At 43.6% G+C, this 23,798-nt stretch overlaps 1 protein-coding gene across 9 annotated transcripts in view; it reads left to right on the forward strand.

The window, feature by feature from the left end:
- The window catches only part of HIVEP2 (HIVEP zinc finger 2), a 150,900-nt gene that overhangs the window by 105,340 nt on the left and 21,762 nt on the right, over nucleotides 1–23,798 (forward strand). For 8 of the 9 annotated variants that reach the window (XM_075708429.1, XM_075708428.1, XM_075708427.1 and 5 more), the window contains 2 exons: nucleotides 16,644–16,688; nucleotides 17,951–23,576. In XM_075708429.1, coding sequence (XP_075564544.1) covers nucleotides 18,162–23,576 — 5,415 coding nt within the window. In that variant the 5' untranslated portion in view covers nucleotides 16,644–16,688; nucleotides 17,951–18,161. The remainder of the gene's footprint in view (nucleotides 1–16,643; nucleotides 16,689–17,950; nucleotides 23,577–23,798) is intronic. The other variant, XM_075708430.1, reaches the window with a different exon arrangement.

Raw genomic sequence — 23,798 nt, forward strand, 5'->3', positions numbered from 1 at the left:
CTTTGAGGGGAGTGGAGTCAATCCTTTGCAGAAGCAGCGTCGTGTCAGCTGTGCCGTACGCAGCACATGCTGACAGTGAGCCCTTTTCTCTCAGCTGCTTTGAAGTTACAGGCTCCATCTTTCTGGCAGGAACAGGTCTGAGTGGTGAGATCGCCCTGGGTTCGGGCAACTTAAAAATCTGTCTGTAATTTTTTGCACCTGTTTGATTGTGGTATTTATAGCTCATTTTTACCTGTGCTTTCTCTTTGGTGTAATAGTCACCAGCAGCCTTTCTTGCTGGTACTGGTTCAGCTCCGAGGGAAACACTGGATGTAATGTGGAGGATGATTAGGGTGAGATCAGCTCTTGAAACCTGAGTCAAGTTAATGATGAAACCCGAGTTTTGTTAATAATACATCGTAATTATTACTGCCGGCAGGGCAGATATCTCATATTTCTCATCTTTTAGCTTGGGGATCCTAGTTACAGTGATCTGTTCGACTTTGCGGCCGTTCTGCCCCCTTGCTCGGGTCTGCAAAAGGGAGGTGGCCCATCTCCTCCACCAGATTTCCATTGGAGCTTTCCCGAGTAGAGCAGTGCCTCCGCAGGTGTCGGTGCGTTGCACAAGCTGGGGTGCAGAGGGGCTGAGAGGAGGATACGTGATCAACAGATGAAGCAGCAGAATGTTAATAATCCAAGACACCTAATTGGACCTGCCCTCTCGCCCAGCAGCGAGGACGTATGTCAGCGTGCAGCAGGCGCCAGGTCTGTGGCAACCTGCTCCCAGCTCCTACAGGTCTTCGCGAGGGAAAAATTGCATTATGAGCTGAGCCGCTTGCCTGCTGTAATTGCCAATAAAGCATTAATCCTAACCTTTTGTAGACTGCATCTATTGCTCGCACCTAAGAGATCCCGGACCAGAGAGGTGACATAAATCATGGTGCGCGTTACACGTTGGTGAGTGGGAGGGGAGCGCACGCCGGTGAAAGTGACACCGCGCAGGGGTGGGAGGGAGGCGGCTGCGGCAGGAAAAGCGACCTGCGGCAGGATGTAGGAAGATGTGCGATAGCGCAGCCCCTCGTTACTTAATGCCCTGTCTTCTCACTGCTGCCCGTGGCTCCCGTCGCAGCCTCCCCTGCGATCCTGTGCTGGCGCCCGCTGCCTCCGTTCGCCCGCGGTGGGGTGCCCCTGCCCAGGATGCGAAGTCGGTGGTGCCGTCACCGAGTGTAGGCTTTCATTTTGTGAAAAGCGCTGTCATGGAACCGCTGTCCCACCCGAGGTTCAGGCAGCCACCGTCCCTGGTCTCCCACGCCACCTATGCCACGTGCTTGTGGAGGCACAAGTTAGGGACTTATTTACACTCAGGAAAACAAGTTTCCAACACCCACAGTTTAAATATTGGCCAATGGAGAAAGCCCATAGCAGGAACTTACTGAAAAGAAGAGCGACCACCCTGTTCTGTTTTGCTCCTGCTCGTTACCTTGCCTGTGTCGTGACTGAGTGTGGTATGGGGCAATGAAAACAGAAAGTTTTCATGCGCTTGAACCCCCTGTGGGTGGGCTTTGTGCTGGCCCAGCAGCTCCTCGTGGACATTTGGGCAGCAGAAGGCGAGCCGGCAGCGCTGGCATGCCTGGGGAAGGCGGGAGGTGGCATTGAACCGGGCTGGGCTGGATGGGATGTGGTCAGGCAGCCCCTTGCCCTGCTCCACCCTGATCCGTGGCTGCCCCCCTCCCCTCCGTCTGCCAGCTGTGCCACTGCACAGCGATCCCACCAAGGGGTGCATCTGTTACCGTTTCTTTCCTTCGAATTATTTTCCAGTCAGCCCCTTTCTCGGTTCTACATTGCCTTTGTGCACGGTTAAAGCTGTCTCTTTTGGGGGTTACTGAGAGCCCTGAGGCCAAAGGGCTGTGTGGGTGCAGGGGGGCTGAGGCGGCACCTTGCCAACACCGGGGGGCAGCTGCCAGGCTCTGCCCACCACATGCAGCCGGCCCCGGGGTGCAGGGCTTCGGGGAAAAGGCACCAGTCTATTCTACATTATTTTGGAAAATACCGCATAATAACAAATATTCTCCTAAGTGTACAGCAAAGGTAATTTTTAATTTTTCTAATACGCTTTCCTGATATATTTCTAATTTCATCTTCTCCTTTGTACATTTTTTTTTAAATAGGTAAAGTCTTAAAAAGATAGGTAATATACAACTGTTACTTAAACAAAAATTCTGCTCCAAATCTGAGTGGGGGGATAGGCTGAGGTTCTGATCACTGTTAGCTTTATAACTTCAGAGTGGTTTGGAGTATGTGGTCCTGTCTCCTCTTAACTTTATGTAAATGTACTGCCAGAGTATGGTCTTCAGTATTTAAACCTACTAATAATTATTTTTACCTCCATATTTCCCCTAATATAATAACATTTACTATTCATTTCAGATGAAAATTACATTGTCTGAAGAATAGTATCATCAGCTGGCTTGTCTTGCATCACAATGTTTATCTATTCTAGTAAAAAAAATCAGTGACTATTAAATTTACTGATAAGGCATAGGATGAAAAGACAAAACTATGATGCTGAACAAAGAATGGTTGTTTCAATGGGAATTAATCACAGCATATCAAGAAAAGGGCATGCTCTCAATTTCCCACTGGATATAATGTTAAAAATACAATCTTACTAACTTCAATTACTTTCTTTTTATTTTAAAATCGGAAGAAAATAAAAATTATAATGTCAGAATAATCGTTTTCATTGAACCTTGCATGTGAAGTTGGCATTGTCTCACAGTGGGCTTTTTTTCCTGTTGTAAATGAGAGAAAAGGTCTGCTATAAACCTGTGCGGTTTTGTTTAACCCTGGCCCCAGAACGATTGATGTGAGGTATTTGGAGCCACACAGGAAGGCTGCATAATAATGAAACAAAACCCTCATGTAAGCATCAGCCAAAGGAGTCACGATATTAAATAGAAAAACCATCACTGTAAAAAAGACCATTTCCTTGCGCAGCTCATGTGGAGCACTAGAAAGTTGGCATGCGTATTACTTCCAGTAGTAATATTGCAGCAATGTACTTTAAACAGTTGCAGACGCTCTTAAGAGAGTCCTTGGGACCGGGCTTGCCTTCCCTTTGGGTTAGGGGGAGCAAAACTCACATTGTGCAGAAGTGCAAAGTCGCCCTGGGAAGAGAGGCTGCTGAACGTCGGCACCGCTAAGTTGCGGATATACCTACTGCAATTAAACCTGTGAGAGTTGCAGGGCTCCCGACAGAGTAAGGTGGGGCGAGCAGTGGCCTCAACGTGTGGTCAGCGCGGCACGGTGAGCAAGGTGCCGGCGGTGCGGAGGCGGGCTGGGGCTCGGCGCGAGCCCTCCAGTGCCTGGGCGTGCGGCAAGCCCTTGGCTGCAGCCGCGTGGAGCAGATACGGCGCGAAGAGCCTGAGCGCTGCTCTCCGCTCAGCGCGCTGTGCGTGCCAGCTGATGCACACAGGTACGGTGCCAGCACTTTAGAGGCGCATTCATTAATTCCTCCCAGTACCGGTATTTGGGAATCAGAAATTCAAACGTGCGGTTGGAAGTGCTTCTTGATATTCCTCGTAGGATACTAAACTGTATCACTTGGCCAGATGGTCGCTTATACTCGTGCCGCTTTATTAGGCAGCATAGGAGTGCCTTCAATGGGAGTCAGTTATATTTACACCCTTCCTAAAAGCTCCTTTGTGCTGGTACAGTGATGTAAATTGGCCTCCGAGTAGATGAGACTTGCAGAACAGGGCTGTAAAAGTGCAGCCGCATCTCATCAGTCTGTAGGTCTGTGTGTCTACCTGTGGTGGGGCGCAGCCTTCTTTTGAGGGCAGTGCTGGCCCAGGCAGCGGAGCTGGCACAGGACGTGTCCCCCTTCCTTCGGCTCTCAGAGTCCCATTTCTGCTCACCAGAGAAGTTTGCTGGTACAGCTCTGGTTTTGCTTCTGAATCCATTTCCTAGTCCAATGGGCTGTATTAGCATGCCTTAAGAGCAAACTCTCATCTATTTGTTACGGGATGTCAGGATGCAAAACCCATGCGGAAGATCTACCTGGCCTTTTCACATTTAATCTTTTTGTAATCTCAGTGAAAAAGGGACAATTTCAAAATCTGAATTTTCCTCCCTCATGTTCTCACATTTCTCAAGTTATGTTTAGAAACAGGAAGCTGTTTTGCATAAAGGTAAGATTGTTTTTAACAAGAAAAGTTGGTGTTAGACCAGCTAAATATACCCACACAGTCACACTCAGTGGGTAGTCCTGGCTATTTTTAGGCTTTATTTTTGCCTCTCTTTATTTATTTATTTTTTTTTTAGTGACACCTCCACTGTACCTTCAGCTCGTAGTGAGGCACCGTTTCCTGCGCCGGTATGAAACTTGCAATTACAGGAGCAGTCAATCTTGTCAGGTGTCATTTATCACGCGTTGCAGGGGGCTGGTTTCAGCGAAGGAAGAACAAAGCTTAATAAAAAGAGAGAGAGAGAGAGAGGGAGAAGCATTCTCTTAATAATTTGCCCTTTGCAACAACAGACCCTTATCTGATCACCCACGCTCATCTGGCTGCTGACGCTGTACTTGCTTCATTAGTACGAGCTATTTTTACACCTTTTGTGTCTTTTGAGGAACCGAGTGGGCCTGCTGGCTTGTAGTGATTCACCATCTCCAGGCAAACAGGGTGTCCTCAAATCCTGTGAGGGTGGTAGGAAGAGGGAAGTAAGGGGAAGAGTTCAATTGAATAAGCAAGTTGATTAATTGTTTTGGGTGGTCTGAGTGCTAAAACATTGCACTTTAGTCTTAAGGAAAATAGCCTACGTGCTTTCGGTTCGCAACGCAGTTTTTCAGATTGTTAGGAGCTATCCCAAGGAACATTTAGTAATTAATTAGTTTAAGTGTAGCTTAGAAAACTTGAAGCCCTATATGCTTGTGCGTATACTCTGTTTGTTTCCCTGTCTGTAAAGGGGATGTTGGGGGCTGGACTAGGGGATGTTCGGGAGTTGAACTCGATGATCTTTAAAGGTCCCTTCCAACCCAAACCATTCTATCATTGTACGTTGGTGATGCTTTCTTTTGTTTGTAATGTACAAGCGTCGTTGGTGTATCACAAGCACCCAAGAGACTTTTGGGCCGGATCGTTACCTGATTTCACTTCCACTTCTGACAATGGAAAGAATGGAATGTGCCAAGCATGATGAAGGAGAAGGAGAACCCTGTGGTTGTTCCTCCAGGCAACCTGGAGTTGTCTAGAGTTTTCTAGAGCTGAGCAGCGGTTGCTTTCCCTTTCGATACACCATCAGCCCTGAAAATGTCCTCTCAGAGCCTGCTGAGTTCTTGCCTGGTGGCTGAAATGAAGATTTTTGCTGTCCTTACTTAGACTTTTCCTGGGTAGGAGTGATTTGGCATCCAGTTGTGCCACTTATTAAGTACAGGGCAATGGTTTCACATTGCAGATTTCCTTGGAGTAGTTTCAAAAGTTGGTGCGATGTGGGATACATGTATGAAACTTTAAGGTGCTGTTTGTACTAGGAATGCCCTATAATACCGCACTGTGGTCTAACCTTGTCTGAGACATAGTCATCATGAAACCCGAGCAGCGTCTTTCCCAAGAAATGTTTTGGGTTTTATTGTGTTGCACTTGTTGACAATCTAACTCAGCTGCCAGCTTGGCCTGTCCCTCAAATATCAGCACAACCCTGTGGTGTAACAGAGGTATTATATGTGGATTCAGGCATTTTGGTAGACCTTCGTCTTTTCAGAGGTGTTTGCTCAGGATAGTGATGCTCATGTTAATAAACACAGTTGATTTGTGTTTTGTAGAAAGAAACCTAACTGCAAAGAGTGAAATGTCATGTATACCTACAAAACGCAGCAGAAAGCATAGGCATGTTTTACTGAATTTTTAAGAGGTGTTCTGATGCAATTGGATAGTATACATACTGACTTTCCATGCTTCATGCAATAAAAAGAAGGAAGTACTGTAAAATATGGCCAGAGTAATTTTAAAGAGCTGGGTTTTTTTTCTTTTTTCCCCTGCCAGGCATCCTGAGGGTTGCAAAGAAAGCAGCATCCTTAAATGTGCAGTCTAATTAATGTATCTTATATTACCACTGTAGTAGTCAGAGTCTTTAGGCAATGCTAAGTGACTAAATTTGCTACAGCAAAATGCCTGTATTGAGTCACTAGTCAAAACAAAACATTTTGGCTGCAGAGCAGTGACTGCTGTGACATCTGTGTGGTATATAGGATTTGGGGCTTAGCAGCTGATCTCAGCTGAACTTTTAACAAACTATTCAGAATGGATTGAAATAGAACTGCCACAAAGGCCCATTCTACTTTGGTTGCAAAAAATGGAAAAAAAAATGGTAAGAACATGCTACTGATGTTTAGCATGTTGTCTGTTTTTGTTTTGACATGTGGTGACCACAGGGCTTAGTAAACAATGACAGGTTTCAAAATAAGGTTGTATAATAATTGGTGTGAGTGAAAAACAAACGCAAGCTCAGATACTATAAATGTCTTCCTATGTAATTCTTCCCCAGGTGAGGGTGTCCGTCAGAGACAGTGCATTTGCTCATTCAAGAAAGTGTTTGAAAGACACTGATATTTTCATGTGAAGTGCAAGTGGCTTCTTCTGACATGGTGTGAAAGGAGGCATAGCTGTTCGCAAAATCTGCCGTGGTTGCATAATTAGGATTGTGTAACTTTTAAACTAAAAAAGCCTCACTTCCCAGAAAATTCAGCGATATTTTCCCTCTAAGATGAAAAAGCTAGGCAAAGGCCTGATATTTGCCTAATATTTCCATTTGGCAACAGAATAATAATTACTTTGTACCTAAAAATAATGCAATATTTACACAAATGTCGATTATTTTTTTTTTCCTGGGAAAACTTGGGGAAAAGCTTTATGGTATCTTAGCAGAGACTTACCAGAACAGGTCTGTTCTCCCCAGCTGCTGCCCAAGGCTGCAGTTCTTGTGTGAAAATGAAAAGGCATGTCAGACTTTGCATGTCGTTTCAGTTAGGAAAATTGTTATATCTGACAACGTTGGCAGTTTGAACTCTCCAGTGACACTGTTCTTACCATTCTTACCACAGATGATGTTTTATAAATCTAGAAATGACTACAAACCATGTCCACACGGGAATCTTGCTCTTTGCATATACTTTATCTTTCACAAGTGCTGCTAAATTCATAGTTTAGTTAATCTGTCCTTTATAAGGTGTGAAATTTCCCTTTCTGATTAACATGTTTCTTTGTGTTGAATTGAGAAAAAAAATCTTTAATCTCAGTAATTTTCACCAGTTCTTGCAAATGCAAAACTTGAATCGCAAGCGCAATGGCATCACATAGCATCATTGGTTATTGTCTGAGCCTTTGCTTTTCACAGATTTTTAGGTATTTAGCCTTTTGGGGCCTACATAATGCCTGCTCGGTCACATGATGATAGTTCGGGGCCAACAGCAAGGCCAAAGCTGCATTTCTTTTCTACACTGCAGGTGCGGAAAAAAAGAAAAGTAATCCTACAAATAGTGATCGGAAACTATTTCACATTCTTCCGGTTTCACACGGTATCCTGTGGCTCAGAAGAAAGTGAGAGAGAGTTGAGTTTCTGCTGATGAAGAGAGTAGCCCAAGAATTAAGAGCCCATTTGTATCTCCGCACCACTTTGGATACCACTGTACATTGTTAATGTGCATTTAGTAAATACTGTTTACTTACTACTTAACTCACCCTTGAGAGAAATTCATTCTTGTGCAGGTTAAGACCAATGGGATTAGGCATCTTATAAACCTAACTTCAGCCATCAAAACAGGGTTTAAAGAGGGCCTTAGTGGTGGGCATGTGTTTCTGACTGTTCTCTGCATGGGAGCTGCTCTCACTCTCGTTAAGTTGCTGCATACTATGATTCAAAAGAAAAGGCAGGGGGGCAAAATGACTGATACATTTGCTGCCTTCTGAAATTTTAATAACACTGGAAGTGCTGTCTGTCAGATCTGTCATTGCTCTGCCATCACATTTTAAGGTCCACGTGGGAAATGACTGGTATTTTACTCATCCCTTTTTGTTTTTTAACTCGCTCCCCAAGGAAATAAGTAACAATGTGAGAATATTAGCAGTTTATATAATTCTCTTGTTTAATTTCATATCTGAATAATGCCAAGCCTTTGCTCTTGTATACAGATAAATTCAGGATGTCCATGTCAGAAGATGGTCAGTCAGAACAGGTAGATGTTGTATTTTTGACACGCTTAAGCACCTCCGACAGGCTCTTATGTGCACAGCAAGGTTAGGCAACGAGAAACAAAATATTTACCTGATCCGTTAAAAGCAGTGGGATCAGAGAGATCAATTAGCAGCTAATTGACTGACAAGACTGTTTGTCCTGCCAGCTGGTTTGGCATCTCTTTGATAGCAGGTTTTTGTTCAATTCAAGGAGAAGAACTGTGGTTTGTTTGCAAACTTTTACCTTTAAAGGAAGTGTTTAAGATGAATTTGGCTCCTGTGTAGCTTTCTCTCTCTCTTTTTTTTTTTTTATAGTCATCCTGTGGAAATATGTCTGTGTTCAGTTGGACTTTGGCAACGTGAAAGCTTTTTTTATACATTTTTTCCATCCAGTAGTAATATGTACATTGTGTATGATGCTGAAACAGGAAACAGTGATGTACTTTAAATGAGCAATCCTTGTCATTATAGTGAAAAGTCAGTGTTAAAGCATTTCTGCTGTAGGCTTCTTCTATGGCTTCTTAAAATACACTCAACTTGAAATTAAGTTTTTTTGGGGGTGCTATTTTTCTATAGAGAGTGGCAATTTAAAATTGTATTTGAGATACTTAACATAGCAAAAACTGAGTGTTTTGCTGCAGCTGTGCTCTAAGCATTTATGATGCAAGCCAGCATCTCTTCAAGAAAATCGCCCATGTTTTCTTACTACCGTGTAATTGAACATTTATTGCAATACTTGTTATGAATTTCTCTGTAGACATCTTAGAGGTGTTGGATTAGTTTATTTTTACCTCAGAACAAATAACCTCCGGTATTTAGTATGTAGGATGTAAGAGCCTAAACCTAAGTGATGTCTGATTCTGTTTGTTTTTATGAGGAATAAATCTGGAATTATGTCCTTGGATTTGCAACTCATTGTTTCAGATTCATGCCAGGATAATGTGGAGCAGAATCTGGCTCTTACTTTTACTTGCTGTTGGAATAATTTGTCTCCTTTTAGTCACTCTGAGTTGAATGTCCTATCTGTTCAAAGCTCCTTGAAGTCAAATGAGAGACTCTTGTTTCATACCTGATTTTTCTGTAAGGTCACCGCAGAAGGGATAGAGTGTGCTTGACCTCTGATTCAGTCGGATCACATTCAGAGGAGGAAAGGAGAGTCGTTGTCTTCTTCACAGAATGTACCCATTGACGTTTATATGAAGTGTCTGAGACTGGTATAAATTCCTACAGTTAAGGTTAACAGGTGTTAGAGTACAGCAGATTTGCTTATTTATTTGGTTTTTGAGTTGGCTTCAGCGTGCTTTTAAGCAGGCAGGTTCCAGTTATTGTCTTCAACATACTCAGATAACAGTCTCCAATAATAGTTTGAATTATCTGAATTAACAAGATTAAGGTGAGTTTGGTAAAGCCTTAAAATCACTGAAATAATCAATACTACTACAGTTAACTAGAATGTGCTGTTATATGCCATCTCTCAATGGCTGAGATTCTAGAATAGTTCTCAAAATATGAGGCAGATTTAGTGCAAGCACTGCAATAGTAATCATAGAATCATAGAATCATAGAATCGTTTAGGTTGGAAAAGACCTTTAAGATCATCCAGTCCAACCATTAACCTACACTACCAAGCCCACCTAAACCAATCAAGGGTAGACTAGACTAAACCATGGCCCGAAGTGCCACATCTACCCGTTTTTTGAACACTTCCAGGGATGGGGACTCCACCACCTCTCTGGGAAGCCTGTTCCAATGCTTGACCACCCTTTCCGTAAAGAAATTTTTCCTAATTTCCAACCTAAACCTCCCCTGGCACAGCTTGAGCCCATTTCCTCTCGTCCTATCGCTAACTACTTGGGAGAAGAGACCAACACCCACCTCACTACACCCTCCTTTCAGGTAGTTGTAGAGAGCGATAAGGTCTCCCCTCAGCCTCCTCTTCTCCAGGCTAAACAACCCCAGTTCCCTCAGCCGCTCCTCATAAGGCCTGTGCTCCAGACCCTTCACCAGCCTTGTTGCCCTTCTCTGGACACGCTCCAGCACCTCAATGTCTTTCTTGTAGTGAGGGCCCCAAAACTGGACACAGTATTCCAGGTGCAGCCTCACCAGCGCCGAGTACAGGGGGACAATCACCTCCCTGCTCCTGCTGGCCACACTATTCCTGATACAAGCCAGGATGCTGTTGGCCTTCTTGGCCTCCTGGGCACACTGCTGGCTCATGTTCAGCCGGCTGTCTATCAACACCCCCAGATCCTTTTCGGCCAGGCAGCTTTCCAGCCACTCCTCCCCAAGCCTGTAGCGTTGCATGGGGTTGTTGTGACCGAAGTGCAGGACCCGGCACTTGGCCTTGTTGAACCTCATACAAATCAGGATGCCAGGCTTTATACCACTTCTAGTTTTACGTCACAGATCCTGTCCCTTGAAACCAGCAGCTACCAGGGACACAAATGTGCGTTCATAGAAACCTGAGAGTAAAAGCCTGAAGTTGGTGTTTGGTCACAGCGAGCTTGCAGTCTACCCTTGATGCGTCTGTAACTGGATCCTCTCAGTCAGACCCCTCAGTTCTGGCTTCTCACGGAATCCGTGTCAGCACAAGTGTTTACCCAACATAGCAGTGGCGAACAGATTCTGCCCTGTAGCTTCTCCTCAAATAAGCTCAGTACATCTTGTTTGATCATTTAATAGTAAATTCACAGCGTACTGTAGTGTGTACTTGCTGAGCAGTATTTGTTTTTGTATTTGCTAGTACTTTTAAATGACATTTTAAAAAACACAGTGGAATGATTAGTTCAGCTGCCCAAATGTAAAAAACATGTGTGTTATTCTGAATGTTTCAGGGTATTTTCAAAACTGTGATTCTCTGGCTGGTTTTGAAGAATGGCAATACGTTCAATTAAGCACTGAAATCCGGAGGCCAGGAAGAACATCTGGGGTGGAATTAAATGAACAAATTAGAGTAGTGTCTTCAGATTTGAAGAGGTAACAACAGCAATTACAACACAGAAAGTAGGAGATTAAAATAAATACACCTAACCTGTTTTAAAAGGGCTGCATTCTTGGAATTGCATGTGTAAAAGGATGTCTTACAACTCCTGCCAAACTGCAGCAAAAGCACAGGCATCCTTGCATTCCCCAGTAATTCAAGACTTTGCCAAGTGCCAGTGGTTGACATAGGAATTTACAGTCATTCCTAGAGGTGTTCAAATAGACAGGTAGAAGGCCAGCTACAAAACCACAGTCAGATGGGACCCTGTCGTGGTTTAACCCTGGCCGGCAGCTAAGCACCACGCAGCCGCTCGCTCACTCCCCCTGGGTGGGGTGGGGGAGAGAATCAGAAGAGTAAAAGCGAGAAAACTCGTGGGTTGAGATAAAGACAGTTTAATAAGTAAAGCAAAAGCTGCACACACAAGCAAAGCAAAACAAGGAATTCCTTCACTGCTTCCCATTGGCAAGCAGGTGTTCAGCCATCTCCAGGAAAGCAGGGCTCCATCACACGTAGTGGTTACTTAGGAAGACAAACGCCATCACTCCAAGTGTCCCCACCTTCCTTCTTCTTCCCCCAGCTTTATATGCTGAGCATGATGTCATCTGTTAAGGAAATACTACCCCTTTGGTCAGTTGGGATCAGCTGTCCCAGCTGTGTCCCCTCCCAAATTCTTGTGCGCCCCCAGCCTACTCACTGGTGGGGTGGGGTGAGAAGCAGAAAAGGCCTTGACTCTGTGTAAGCACTGCTCAGCAGTAACTAAAACATCCCTGTATTATCAACACTGTTTCCAGCACAAACAAAAAACATAGCTCCATACTAGCTACTATGAAGAAAATAAACTCTACCCCAGACAAAACCAGCACAGACCCCTAACCAGGGACTGCTGGAAATGCGAAGAGAATCCCTCCAGTCAAGAACGGGCAGCCTTTTTACAAAACTGGGAAATTTAAGAAATGTTTCTTCTTCCTTACCCTTTTAGTAAGTACAGTTCAAAGACTGCAAGTGTGGTGTCAAGTAGTTAAAAAAAGGTTGCAGTTGGTCATTTGGTCATCTTTTTTTTCATTTGTGTAAAATGCCAAAGCTATATATCCCAAGGACTGCATTCCTTTTGTTATGTTGCTACATAACATCCTCAGCCCATGAATGAATATATAACCTTGCAAAGAAGGATGAACAAATGCTTATCTGTCTTCGTGCCAGTTAAATCCTTCAGTTCAGAGATGCACACTGACTGCTGGTTGAGAGCTCTTCTTCAGACTTAGCCCACCTGTGACTTTGCCTAAGTAGAAGCAGCTGTAAATCCATGCTTTATTAGGGTTCCCTGTCTTTTTTTTTTTTTTTTTTCACTGGGGTGTCAACACCAGATAGCTCTTTGGGTAATATCATTAGCGGGGCAGAGGGAAACGTGGGGTAGGACAGCAAGCCAAAGGTGTGCTGTCTTTCTTCCTGAAAGGCCAAGGCAATTTTCTTCTGAGTTGCAGGTGGGGAAGAGCTCAGAGGTGGCCTCTCTTTCTTGTAAGGCTGCTGGGCTTATCCCAGGAATAAACTAGACTTCCCTAATAAGGGTCTTGGCAGAGGTCTGTGCATGAATGCAAGGATTTCATAGGAGCCACTGCAGCTTGTCTGTGCTAATGCTTGCCCTATAGAATACGAATTCTTCAGGGGCCAGTTACTGTGGTTTTAGGCCGGCTTTGTGCTGGCAGAGCTGGACAGAAAAGATTTAAAGCAGGGCTGGATCTGACCCTTAGTCCTTACGCTAGAGTCAATATTTATTCTGTATGGTGCACTCAGGATTTAGCCTGGAAGCCATAAGCTTCCAATTTGTTCACTTTCAAGAGCCGTAATATGAGCTACAAATTGAGAAGTAGTAAAAGTTATATTTTGCCAAATTTTATTTTAAAGCTGTTGAGTGTAACCATTTAAATGGTCTGAAAAAAAAGGGGGGGGGGGGGGGGGGGGGAGGAAGGAAGGAATAATCTTGGAGCTCTGGAGTCAACCAGACACGCGTCTTCTGCATGCAGCTCACAAAGGCACCTTAGGAAAAGGAGCAACAGGATAATGCTCCTTTCTAGAAAGTTTTAAAAGTCTTGATTTAGTGGGTGCATCTGACATAAATACAGTTCCCAGTTTCCCAGTAATCTTCTCATGTTCAAAGTTTTCGCAGAAGTAAAATGTCCCGGTTTGAAACGGGCAGATAGTGCAGTTAGTGTGGCTGGGGGAGCTGGCTCCCGGGCCACATTCCTACCGGGAAACCTGGCTTGGCCCCCGGCCAGGCAGGACTTTGCAGCTCCTGTCAAACAATGTGCTCAGCGCAACTCCCGTACGGCTTCTGATCCATGTAGGTGGGCTCCTCTTAGTCACTCCAGCAGAGCTGAACCGTGCCAAAGGTATTAAAGAAAAACGTGCATTTTCATCATCCTTAGTTCCTTAGTTTGACATATGTAGTACTTGAAATACACAGAGTTTCTGTCTATTGAATAGTATATGTTTGACGAAGAGCAATATTGAAAAGCATATTTACAGTGTTTTCTAAAGGAGGAACATTAATCAGCTGAAAAATGGAAGTCTGTTGTCAGCTTAAGCTAGGCTGTGGATGCAGGCAGATGAGATAGAAGCTTGACTGGAGAAAACAGACAGAATGCAAACTAGCTTTGCAGCGTCTTAGATTTCTCCAGTTAGGCCAGTCTTCCGTTAGGGAGAAGGAAAGGAAAAAAAAAAAAAAAAAGAAACCAAAAGAAATAATATTAAAACCATCTTTGACACAGGATGGACGGCAGCTCAAACCAAACCAGAAATGATTATGTTGGTTCTGGAAAGGGATTTATTTTCCCCAGGAGAGTGACTCTGACCAAATTTAAGCCATCAATAATCCCTGTAATTAGTCTATACCTGTTTCATAGCGTAGGTTGAAAAATTATATAGAACGTTCTCAAAATAGCAGGACCGCAGAATGGCTTGAACTCTGTAATGGAGGTCTCAGTCCAGAACAGAAAATTGTTGGAAGTATATTAGCATCATCTTTTGCTGAAATAGAACCATTACTGTCACATTTCCGTGACTGGCAGATTTCTTCTCTAGAGGTGCTCTCGATAGAGGGAGTATGGAACAGAAAGGGTAGTCCCATCTTCTAGAAGTTTCTTCTTCACCATTTGCAAAATTGCCTAATAAGGAGAAAAGTATTTTTTCTTTGAAGATGGCTAATAACTTCATGCTCTCTCAGTGAGGAACATTCCCTCTTGTCCCTGTTTCAGCTTCTCAAGCCACACATTTTCCTTTACATCTGTGCTCGTATATTTGCATCATTACTGACCTGATATTCAGGATAGCTCAGCTGCCGAAAATGGTTTGCCACTTACTTGCCGTTTCCTCATAAGCCACTGCAGAGCTGCTCCGTAGTAACCACTTCGTAAATCGCGCACGAGGATTTCTTTTTCCATTTGTAGCGACACTTGTTATTTGAGGAAGCAGATTAGGAAAATTTTTAAAAGTTTTACTTGGATTACTTTTTTTCTTTTAGAGAATCAGTCAAGACAGTTATTTAAAAAACTATTAGCACACCAAAGCTGAATGACATTATGACCTGAAATATTCTGGTTTGTATTTGGTAGCTTGCTCTTATTTTGTATGATATAGGATTCTTCTATAGTTACAATTTAAAAATGTTATCCATATTTGACTAAACCAACCGTTCATTAGCTATTGCTCTCCTAACTACTGATATGCTATTTGTACTACTAAATAAATAATTGATAACAGGTGGCACAGTAGTGATTCTACTTATGTCAAGTCATGGGGCTTTGCTAACGTCCATTTGTTCTTTGAAAGTGTTATTAATTACAAAGAACTAAAAATTATTTTTCAATTGTTAATGATTTTTTTCTTTTATAGACTTTACTATTGTCCTGGTTTCGGCTGGCATAGAGTTAATTTTCTTCCTAGTAGCAGGCACAGTGCTGTGTTTTGGATTTAGGATGAGAATAATGTTGATAACACACTGATGTTTTAGTTGTTGCTAAGTAGTGCTTATGCTAGTCAAGGACTTTTCAGCTTCCCATGCTCTGCCAGGTGCACAAGAAGTTGGGAGGGGGCACAGCCAGGACAGCTGACCCAAACTGGCCAAAGGGCTATTCCATACCATATGGCGTCATGCTCAGTATATAAACTGGGGGGAGTTGGCCGGGGGGCAGCAATTGCTGCTCGGGAACTGTCTGGGCATCAGTCAGTGGGTGGTGAGTAATTGCATTGAGCATCACTTGTTTTATATATTCTTTTATCATTATTATTATTTTCTCTTCCTCTGCTGCCCTATTAAACTGCCTTTATCTCAACCCACCAGTTTTACTTTTTTTTCCAATTCTCTCCCCCATCCCACTGGCGGGGGGGAGGGTCAGCGAGCGGCTGTGTGGTCCTTGGGTTAAACCACGACAACTATTTTGTCATCTGTTGGTTTTATTCAGTGGAGAAAGCATGAGTGCTCTAGCTGTTTTTCTGACAGTTTCTAATTGAGGATCCTTATAGTAGCCTATATCCCATACTCTGAAGCTAATACTCCAGCTATTTCTAAACATCTGCTCTTTAGAGATGCTCTGACTTGTGTCCTAAATAAAAACCACAAAGAAAAGCCATAAGTGTTGCTTTTGTTATGACAATTGAACAAATATCCTTTTTAATGAAACAAAAGCCAAAATCTGTTTTCAAGATAGGATGTGTTGAAACTGGAAGGGAGGGTCCTCCTCTGACAGGAGAAATGCTTTTTAGGGCAGGGAGATGATGTTCAGGCTCCCTTTTTTAGAGATGTTCTCTGTGCCAGTCTTTTCTGCAATACAAAGAGTAGCCTGCAGTCTGGTGGTGGTCAGACAGGTGGCAAATCGTGGCAGTCAGAAGTCTTTTAACCATGCGTTTGGTGTGCAGTTTTCTTCTCTGAGAAGGCAGCCACATATTCTTGAGCAGTATCCCACTGGTGTTAACTGATTTGGAAGCCTACTTGCATTTCATTATGTTTTCTTGTACCTGAGTGGTGACACCCAGGACAGGTTTTTGTTCTGGTCCGTGAAACATTTAATGAGAGGCCTGGAGCATAAAAGTATTAGCTGGAGAGAGGCATTGAAACAGGATTTGCCAATGGGATTCAGGGATAATCCAGGCTTAGCGAAGGCATAGGAATGAAGAGGGACATTGGCAGCTCTCTTTTGACCGATTCAGGAAGGTGAGACTGCATCAGTTCAGACTTGCAGTTACTCATCTACACGCTAGAAACCCAAATATTTTAAAAAGACTCGCACTCATTATTCATCAAAATGTGGTTGCTCAGACCTCTAAGACACAATGTGAATTTTTTCCAGTGGATGGATAAATGAAATTTTTTGGGCCTCTGCTGTAAAGAATAGAAAACTTTCTTCAGCAGTATGCTTAGTATCAAGAATTTCTTATGACTGTATTTTTTTTTACTACAGGAAATTTGAAGATAGTCATGCCTATTAGATTCCTAGAAGATGCAGGTAATTGTTTTATACTGAAAAAAAATCATATATTCCCATTCTTTATGTGTTGGCCTGCACTTTGCTAATGTTTCCTCAAGCCCAATTCAGTTTTTCCACTGTAGGAATGAAAAATATTCCAGTATCTCTAATACTGCTTTTTTTACCCTTTTCCTCGCTATTGTAAAATCATGACTGTCTTTATAATTCTCACTGTTGCATCCAGAAAATATCCTGTGTTTGGATAATATGGAAGCAGAAAACCTACATTGTTCTTCAAATTCAAATGCTGTACTTGTCTATGAAAATCATACCTCTGAGCATTTCTTCTTTATAGTACAGCTGTGGAAACGTAGTGCATTTAAGTATAAACAGTACATGTATAACTGGATGGAAATTTCGATGTTGAAATCTAAAATGCTAAAGGCACATAAACACAGTCGTAGCTCATTTCTTTAATACGTGTTTTACCTCTAGTAAGACATTCTCACTAAAATTTAATATAGTGATTGGAAGATGGAGATGTGGGAGGGTACCAGTAATGTTGCATTCAGAATGCTTATTTGATGTCTCTTTGGCTGTTTAAAAGTGGTTTAAAAGGGTGATCAACATCTTCTTGTAAAACCAGTTAGATGGTCTAAGGTAAGAAGTACCTCACTTTAGCCATCTTAAAATTTGGTATGTACTCCAAAGGTAGTCATCTGGGATTACTGCCTAGCTGACAGTTAGAAATGGGCATCTCCAGAGTGGAGGGCCATGTGCATAGACATCCCCAATGTCTGAAATATCCATCACGATATGGAAAGATTTCTCCTCTGGAAGTACTGATCACCCTTCTCTGACTTTAGAGGAAGGCTGGGTGACTAAAGTGCATGTCTGAACTGTAGGTGAGTAATATTGGATAAGGTAATTCCCACCCGTGGTGTTAGGACTCCATTTTCAGCAGCGATTTACTGACAGCGCTTTGACAGTAGGTGGTGGACTTTCTGAGAATCGAGCCTTTAAACTGTCCCCAGAAAGCCCTCCAAAGCTTCTATTCAATTTGGAAAGTCTAGATCCCTGTTTTCTGTTCCCAAGGCTTTTACTGAGTAGTGATTACGCTTGTGTGCAATTTCTGGAGCCTGACAAAAGGGGGTTTTGTGACATGTAGTTGCCTTTACTTAAGTCCCTCAATAAGTTTCATGAAAGGCTCAATGAAAGTGCAACTGACTGCATCGATGTTATTTTGCATGGCTGTATTAATTGGTGTGTGTGGTTTCTTTGTTTTTGCTTTTTCCTTACAGATAGCTGTGTCACCATGGAAGAGATGAAGAGAACTTTGCTCTAGTAGATCACAAATATCTCTGGGTCATTCTGCATCTCAGTATTTAATAAGAATGGAAAATGTCCAAATGCTATAACAAGTCTTTGCAAATGTATAATAAACTGTTTAGGAAAGTTCCTGCCATGAACAGAACTGTATAATACCCACATTAGTGTACAGACACAAATCTAATGCCTATAGACTACTGCGTGGAAAGTTCCAAAGAGAAAGAAAAGTCTGTGAACTTGCAACAGCCCTGGAAAAATGGGAGCAACAAAACTTTAAAAAGCACAGCTTTGGACACACTCCATGTGTCTGCACAGCTTTCAAGTGAACTAGCACTTAAGACCTTGTGTAACAAAATGGACTCTGGGGACACAGCTATAGGGCAAAAAGCTACCTCAAGGTCTGGAGAAACTGCTAAAGTACCAAGTAGATGGAGGCAAGAACATCCAGCTGTTATTAAGATGAGCACTTTTGGCAATCAAGAATTACAGAGGCAACCACAAATAGATCACGAGCAAATTGGAAACACAGCATCAGCACAACTTTTTAGTTCTGGGAAACTGGTATCATCGAATGAAACTGCACAGCAAGTCACAGAGAAGCAATATCCACAGCATCGTCCAAGTCCTTACTCATGTCAACATTCACTTTCTTTCCCACAGCATTCATTGCCACAAGGCTTCTTGCACAACATAAAGCCACATCAGAGCTTGGAAGGCCCTCCGTGGCAGTTTCCTAGCCACTTGCAATCAGTTGCCTCAGAGGACTTGTTTCCTTTTCATATGCATAGCCATAGCGGAGGTTTCTCCAGGAAGAAGATTTCAAGTTTGAACCCTGCATACAGCCAATATTCACAGAAATCTTTAGAACAATCAGATGATGCTCACAAAAAGGAGCACAAACCCAAAAAGCCTGGCAAGTATATTTGTCCTTACTGTAATCGGGCTTGTGCCAAACCTAGTGTACTTAAGAAGCATATTAGGTCTCATACTGGAGAGCGACCGTACCCTTGTGTTCCTTGTGGTTTCTCCTTCAAGACGAAGAGCAACCTTTACAAGCACAGGAAGTCACATGCCCATGCAATTAAAGCAGGGTTGGTACCTTTCACAGAATCAGCAGTCTCTAAATTGGACCTAGATGCCAGTTACATTGATGTGGAAGCTGAAATACATTCAGATGGCGAGCAGAGCACGGACACTGATGAGGAGACCCCACTCCTAGTGGAAGGGTCTGACAAACTGAGCCCTGTCCCACAGCTCCCCCTGGACATTGCTAGCAGGAGCAGTTTTCACTCCTCCATGGAAGAGTCCTTGGTGGGGCCAATGAAAGTGCCCATTTTGATCATCCCTAAAAGTGGAATTCAGTTACCCAGTGAGAATTCACCATATATTGGCTCTGATATATTGCAAAACCCATCCTTAAGTACTAAGTCTGATGACTCTCATACAGTTAAACAGCGACTTGCACTAAGACTGTCAGAGAAGAAAGGGCAAGATTCTGAGCAGTCGTTAAACCTTCTGAGCCCACACAGTAAAGGAAGCACTGACTCTGGTTATTTTTCCCGCTCAGAAAGTGCTGAGCAGCAAATTAGCCCACCAAATACTAATGCAAAGTCTTACGAAGAGATCATCTTTGGGAAGTTCTATAGGATTAATCAAAGGACAGCACTAACAGTAGCCACAGCAAATCAGGAACACAGTTTAATGGGTAGAAAGGGCAAAGCAGAGCCATTACCTCTTTTAAATAACAGATTAGATATCAAGATGCTTGAGGAACATATTTCTCAGCTGACTCCAAATAAAGAAGAACTCATTGACTCCAGTAATTTGAGCACTATTAAATCTACACAAGTTTATCCAGGCAGCAATACAGAATCTAGGCAATCCCAGACTACCACATCATCCATCAAAAGTGAATCCAGCCTGTACCAAGTCAGTCAGCAGGGTGACGTGCCCATCCTTCTAGAGCCCCCAGTAGATTCCACTCCTCTTATTAGAAGTAACTCCATGCCAACATCTTCTGCAAACAACCTAAGTATTCCCCCATCTCTGAGAGGAAGCCATTCATTTGACGAGAAGATGACTGGCTCAGATGATGTATTTTATCCTGGGACAGTGGGAATATCCCACCAAAGGATGTTGAGAAGACAGGCTGCCTTTGAACTGCCCTCTGTGCAGGAAGGGCACTCAGATTCAGACTATCATGGAAGACCAGGGAAAAATATCATTATTGCTTCCAGCAGACAGACAGCCGGTGACAAAGGACCATCCTTAAAAGAGAAGAAAGGAGACAAGACCTTTTATGACTATGATGCCAGCGGAAAGCACTACAGAAAGTGGGAAGAATTTGAAGCTCAGAAGCAGAACTACAGGGACTCACCATCCTTAGGTGGGATGAACAAGGCAGGAGAGTACTTTGTTGATCCACTTGGACAATCTCAGGTGGTGCCATCCATGCTTGGAACAACTTTTGAAAACAGAAAGCGCAGGAAAGAGGAGAGTGTTGGAGATGAGGAGGACAGTCCCATGCTTTGCAGCAGTATGACTGGCACCACTGGTGGAATTCAGCCTTTGGACTTTGATCCCAAATCCCAAATTCAGGAAGTGCCAAGGAGCGGATTTGCCCTTCAAGGCCTGGACAATGCTGCCCATTGCCATGCGGAACGTTTTGAAATCTGCAGGCCTTACTTGCAGTCTGGAAGCCCGGCAGCTTCTCTGGAAGACTCATCCTTAACTGCAGAGCAAGAAAAGACTGCAGAATCACTGGCTAGAAAGCCCCCTGGAAATGTCATCTCTGTCATTCAGCACACAAATTCATTGAGCAGGCCAAACTCATTTGAAAGGTCTGAATCTACAGAACATATGGCATGCCAGCAGGAAAAGATCTATTCACCATCTGAAACATGCGAGAGTGAGATTTGTGAGTCCCCAATGAGCCCAGACCGAGCTCCACAAATGGAAAATGCTGACACCAGTAAGCCGTCTCCATCCCAGCAGCCTCAGCCGTATCATATGCAGCCCAGGTTGGTTCGCCAGCACAACATACAGGTACCTGAAATTCGTGTCACAGAGGAGCCAGATAAGCCTGAGAAAGATAAAGAAGTGCAGAGTAAAGAGCAGGAGAGATCCACTGAAGAATTCCAGTGGCCCCAGAGAAGTGAAACCCTTTCTCAACTTCCAGCTGAAAAGCTACCACCCAAAAAGAAGCGTTTACGACTGGCTGACATGGAGCACTCCTCTGGAGAATCCAGCTTTGAGTCCACAGGTACAAGCCTCTCTCGCAGCCCTAGCCAAGAAAGTAATTTGTCCCACAGTTCGAGTTTTTCAATGTCGTTTGAAAGAGAAGAGAATATGAAGTTCATCACGCCTCCCAAACAAGATGAGTTTGGAAAGCAGTCTGAGTTTTTAACAGTTCCAGCTGGTGCTTACTCACTTTCTGTCCCTGGGCATCACCATCAGAGGGAAATGAGACGCTGCTCATCTGAACAGATGCCCTGTCCTCATGCTGCTGAAATCCCAGAGATCCGAAGTAAATCCTTTGATTATGGGAACCTGTCTCATGCCTCTTCAGCTGTGACACCTACTACGGCACTGTCTCCATCCCGAGAAAGGAAGAAATGCTTCTTGGTTCGCCAGGCTTCCTTCACCGGTTTTCCAGAGATTTCCCAGACTGATCAGAGCACGGAACAAAGTATAAAGCAGGAGCAGATGGAACATGCACAGGCTGGTCTTCGCTCCTCCCAGCTTGCCTGGCATCACTCCCCTTCGTCTGTACTTCAGCCCATCCAGGTAGATGACTCTGGAAAACAGGCTATTGGCTCTTGTGCTCAGCTTAGTAATAGCTCATCCCACCTTGCCCAGCAACAGGCTCTTCTTGCAGACAGCCCGGAAATGTTAAGGGCTCCCTTGATCCAACAAGCACCTTATATTCCTAACAAACATCCATCAGAGCAGCAGCAGCTATTTGCACATCAGGAAAAAGTCCCATTTCCCCCTATTCATAGCACCTTGTTTCAGTTCCCATATCCACCTGTCTGCATGGTTCACTTACCACCGTCTCAGCAGCCTGTCTTGTGGCAGCCATGCACAGAACCTCTACACTTCCAGCATCATTTTGTACAGCAGCTGCAGAAATCTTATGTCAAACAGCCTTTCCAAACAGACGTTCCTCCAAGTTACCACCTGGAACACACACCAGAGCTTATTGGAAAGAAACCAGCTGATTATGTGCACGCTAAAGAGCAAGCATACCAGCATTTCTCAGGAACATCTGGGCAGTATTCAAAAAATACTCTTGCTAAGTACCAGTCAGACCACAGCATTAAACCAACAGATACCTCCTCTGAGCAGCATCTTCAGACAGATTTTGACTCCCCAAGTGATGGATCTGTACAGTCTTTGCCAGGAACAGTTGTTCCCGTCAGGATTCAAACCCATGTGCCATCTTACGGTAGTGTCATGTACACAAGCATTTCCCAGATCCTTGGACAGAGCAACAGTCCTGCGATTGTAATTTGTAAAGTTGATGAGACGGTTTCTCAAAGAACATTGGCAACTAATGCAACCATGCAAGGGATTGGATTTAACATAGCTCAGATGTTGGGTCAGCATGGAGGGCTAGAAAAATATCCTTTGTGGAAAGTGCCACAGACACTACCACTCGGACTGGAGCCACCAATTCCCCTGTGTTTGCCTTCCAGTTCTGACATGGCTTCTACCTTGGGAGGAGGCAAACGAATGCTTTCACCTGCCAGCAGCTTGGAGCTCTTCATGGAGACCAAGCAGCAGAAACGAGTCAAAGAAGAAAAAATGTATGGGCAGATAGTTGAGGAGCTAAGTGCAGTTGAGTTAACTAACTCAGATATAAAGAAAGATTTTCCAAGAATGCAGAAGCCTCAACTAGTACGGCAGAGCTGTGCTACCGAGCCAAAAGAAAGTCTGCCATCCATGTCATCCTCTTCACCGCTGTCATCCTCATCATCTCAAGATTTCCCACCTGTTAGCATGCCAACAGCTGATGCTTTCCCCCTGAGCAGGGAGAAACTTTCCAGTTTTGATTCCACGTCACCAGGGCAGAAGTCCAGTGGCCCTTCTGAAGGAAGAGACTCGCCAGAAGAACTGGATGTGGATGAAACAGCCTCAGATATGAGCATGAGTCCACAGAGGTCTTCATTGCCACCAGGAGAAATTCAGCCAGAAGACCAACTGAAACATCAAAAATTGCCTCTCGGGATGTTAGTCCAGATGTCATCCAATACCAGTGGGAAAGTCACAGGCTCAACCATTCTCCTGACAGACGTAGCAGATTTTCAGCAGATCCTTCAGTTCCCAAGTCTGCGCACTACTACTACTGTGAGCTGGTGTTTCTTAAACTATACAAAACCCAATTACATTCAGCAACCAACCCTCAAATCTTCTGTTTATGCTTCATGGTGTATAAGTTCATGTAACCCAAACCCATCTGGGCTAAGTACAAAGACCACCTTAGCACTTTTAAGGTCCAAGCAAAAAAACACCACAGAAATCTACACTCTGGCTGCTATGCATAGACCTGGAGCTGGTAAACTGACATCATCAAGTGCATGGAAGCAGTTTGCTCAGGTAAATAAGAGGTTTTAGTAAAATTAAATTAGTATATCTTTATCTGAGAAAATATTAGTAAACTATGAAATGTATGTTAATGATTTTTAAAAAAAAAAACATTCCCCATTGGGAAATCAGACATTGACATCTTCCCGTGACAACTTTCGAGCCTCAGTTTACCCTTCTGCAAGCTCTGCTACTTCTGCTGTCTCTGTCTCCATTTTCAAAATCAGAGGTAAA

Source organism: Pelecanus crispus, chromosome 3, assembly GCF_030463565.1.
Source record: "Pelecanus crispus isolate bPelCri1 chromosome 3, bPelCri1.pri, whole genome shotgun sequence".
NCBI classification, from domain to species: domain Eukaryota; kingdom Metazoa; phylum Chordata; class Aves; order Pelecaniformes; family Pelecanidae; genus Pelecanus; species Pelecanus crispus.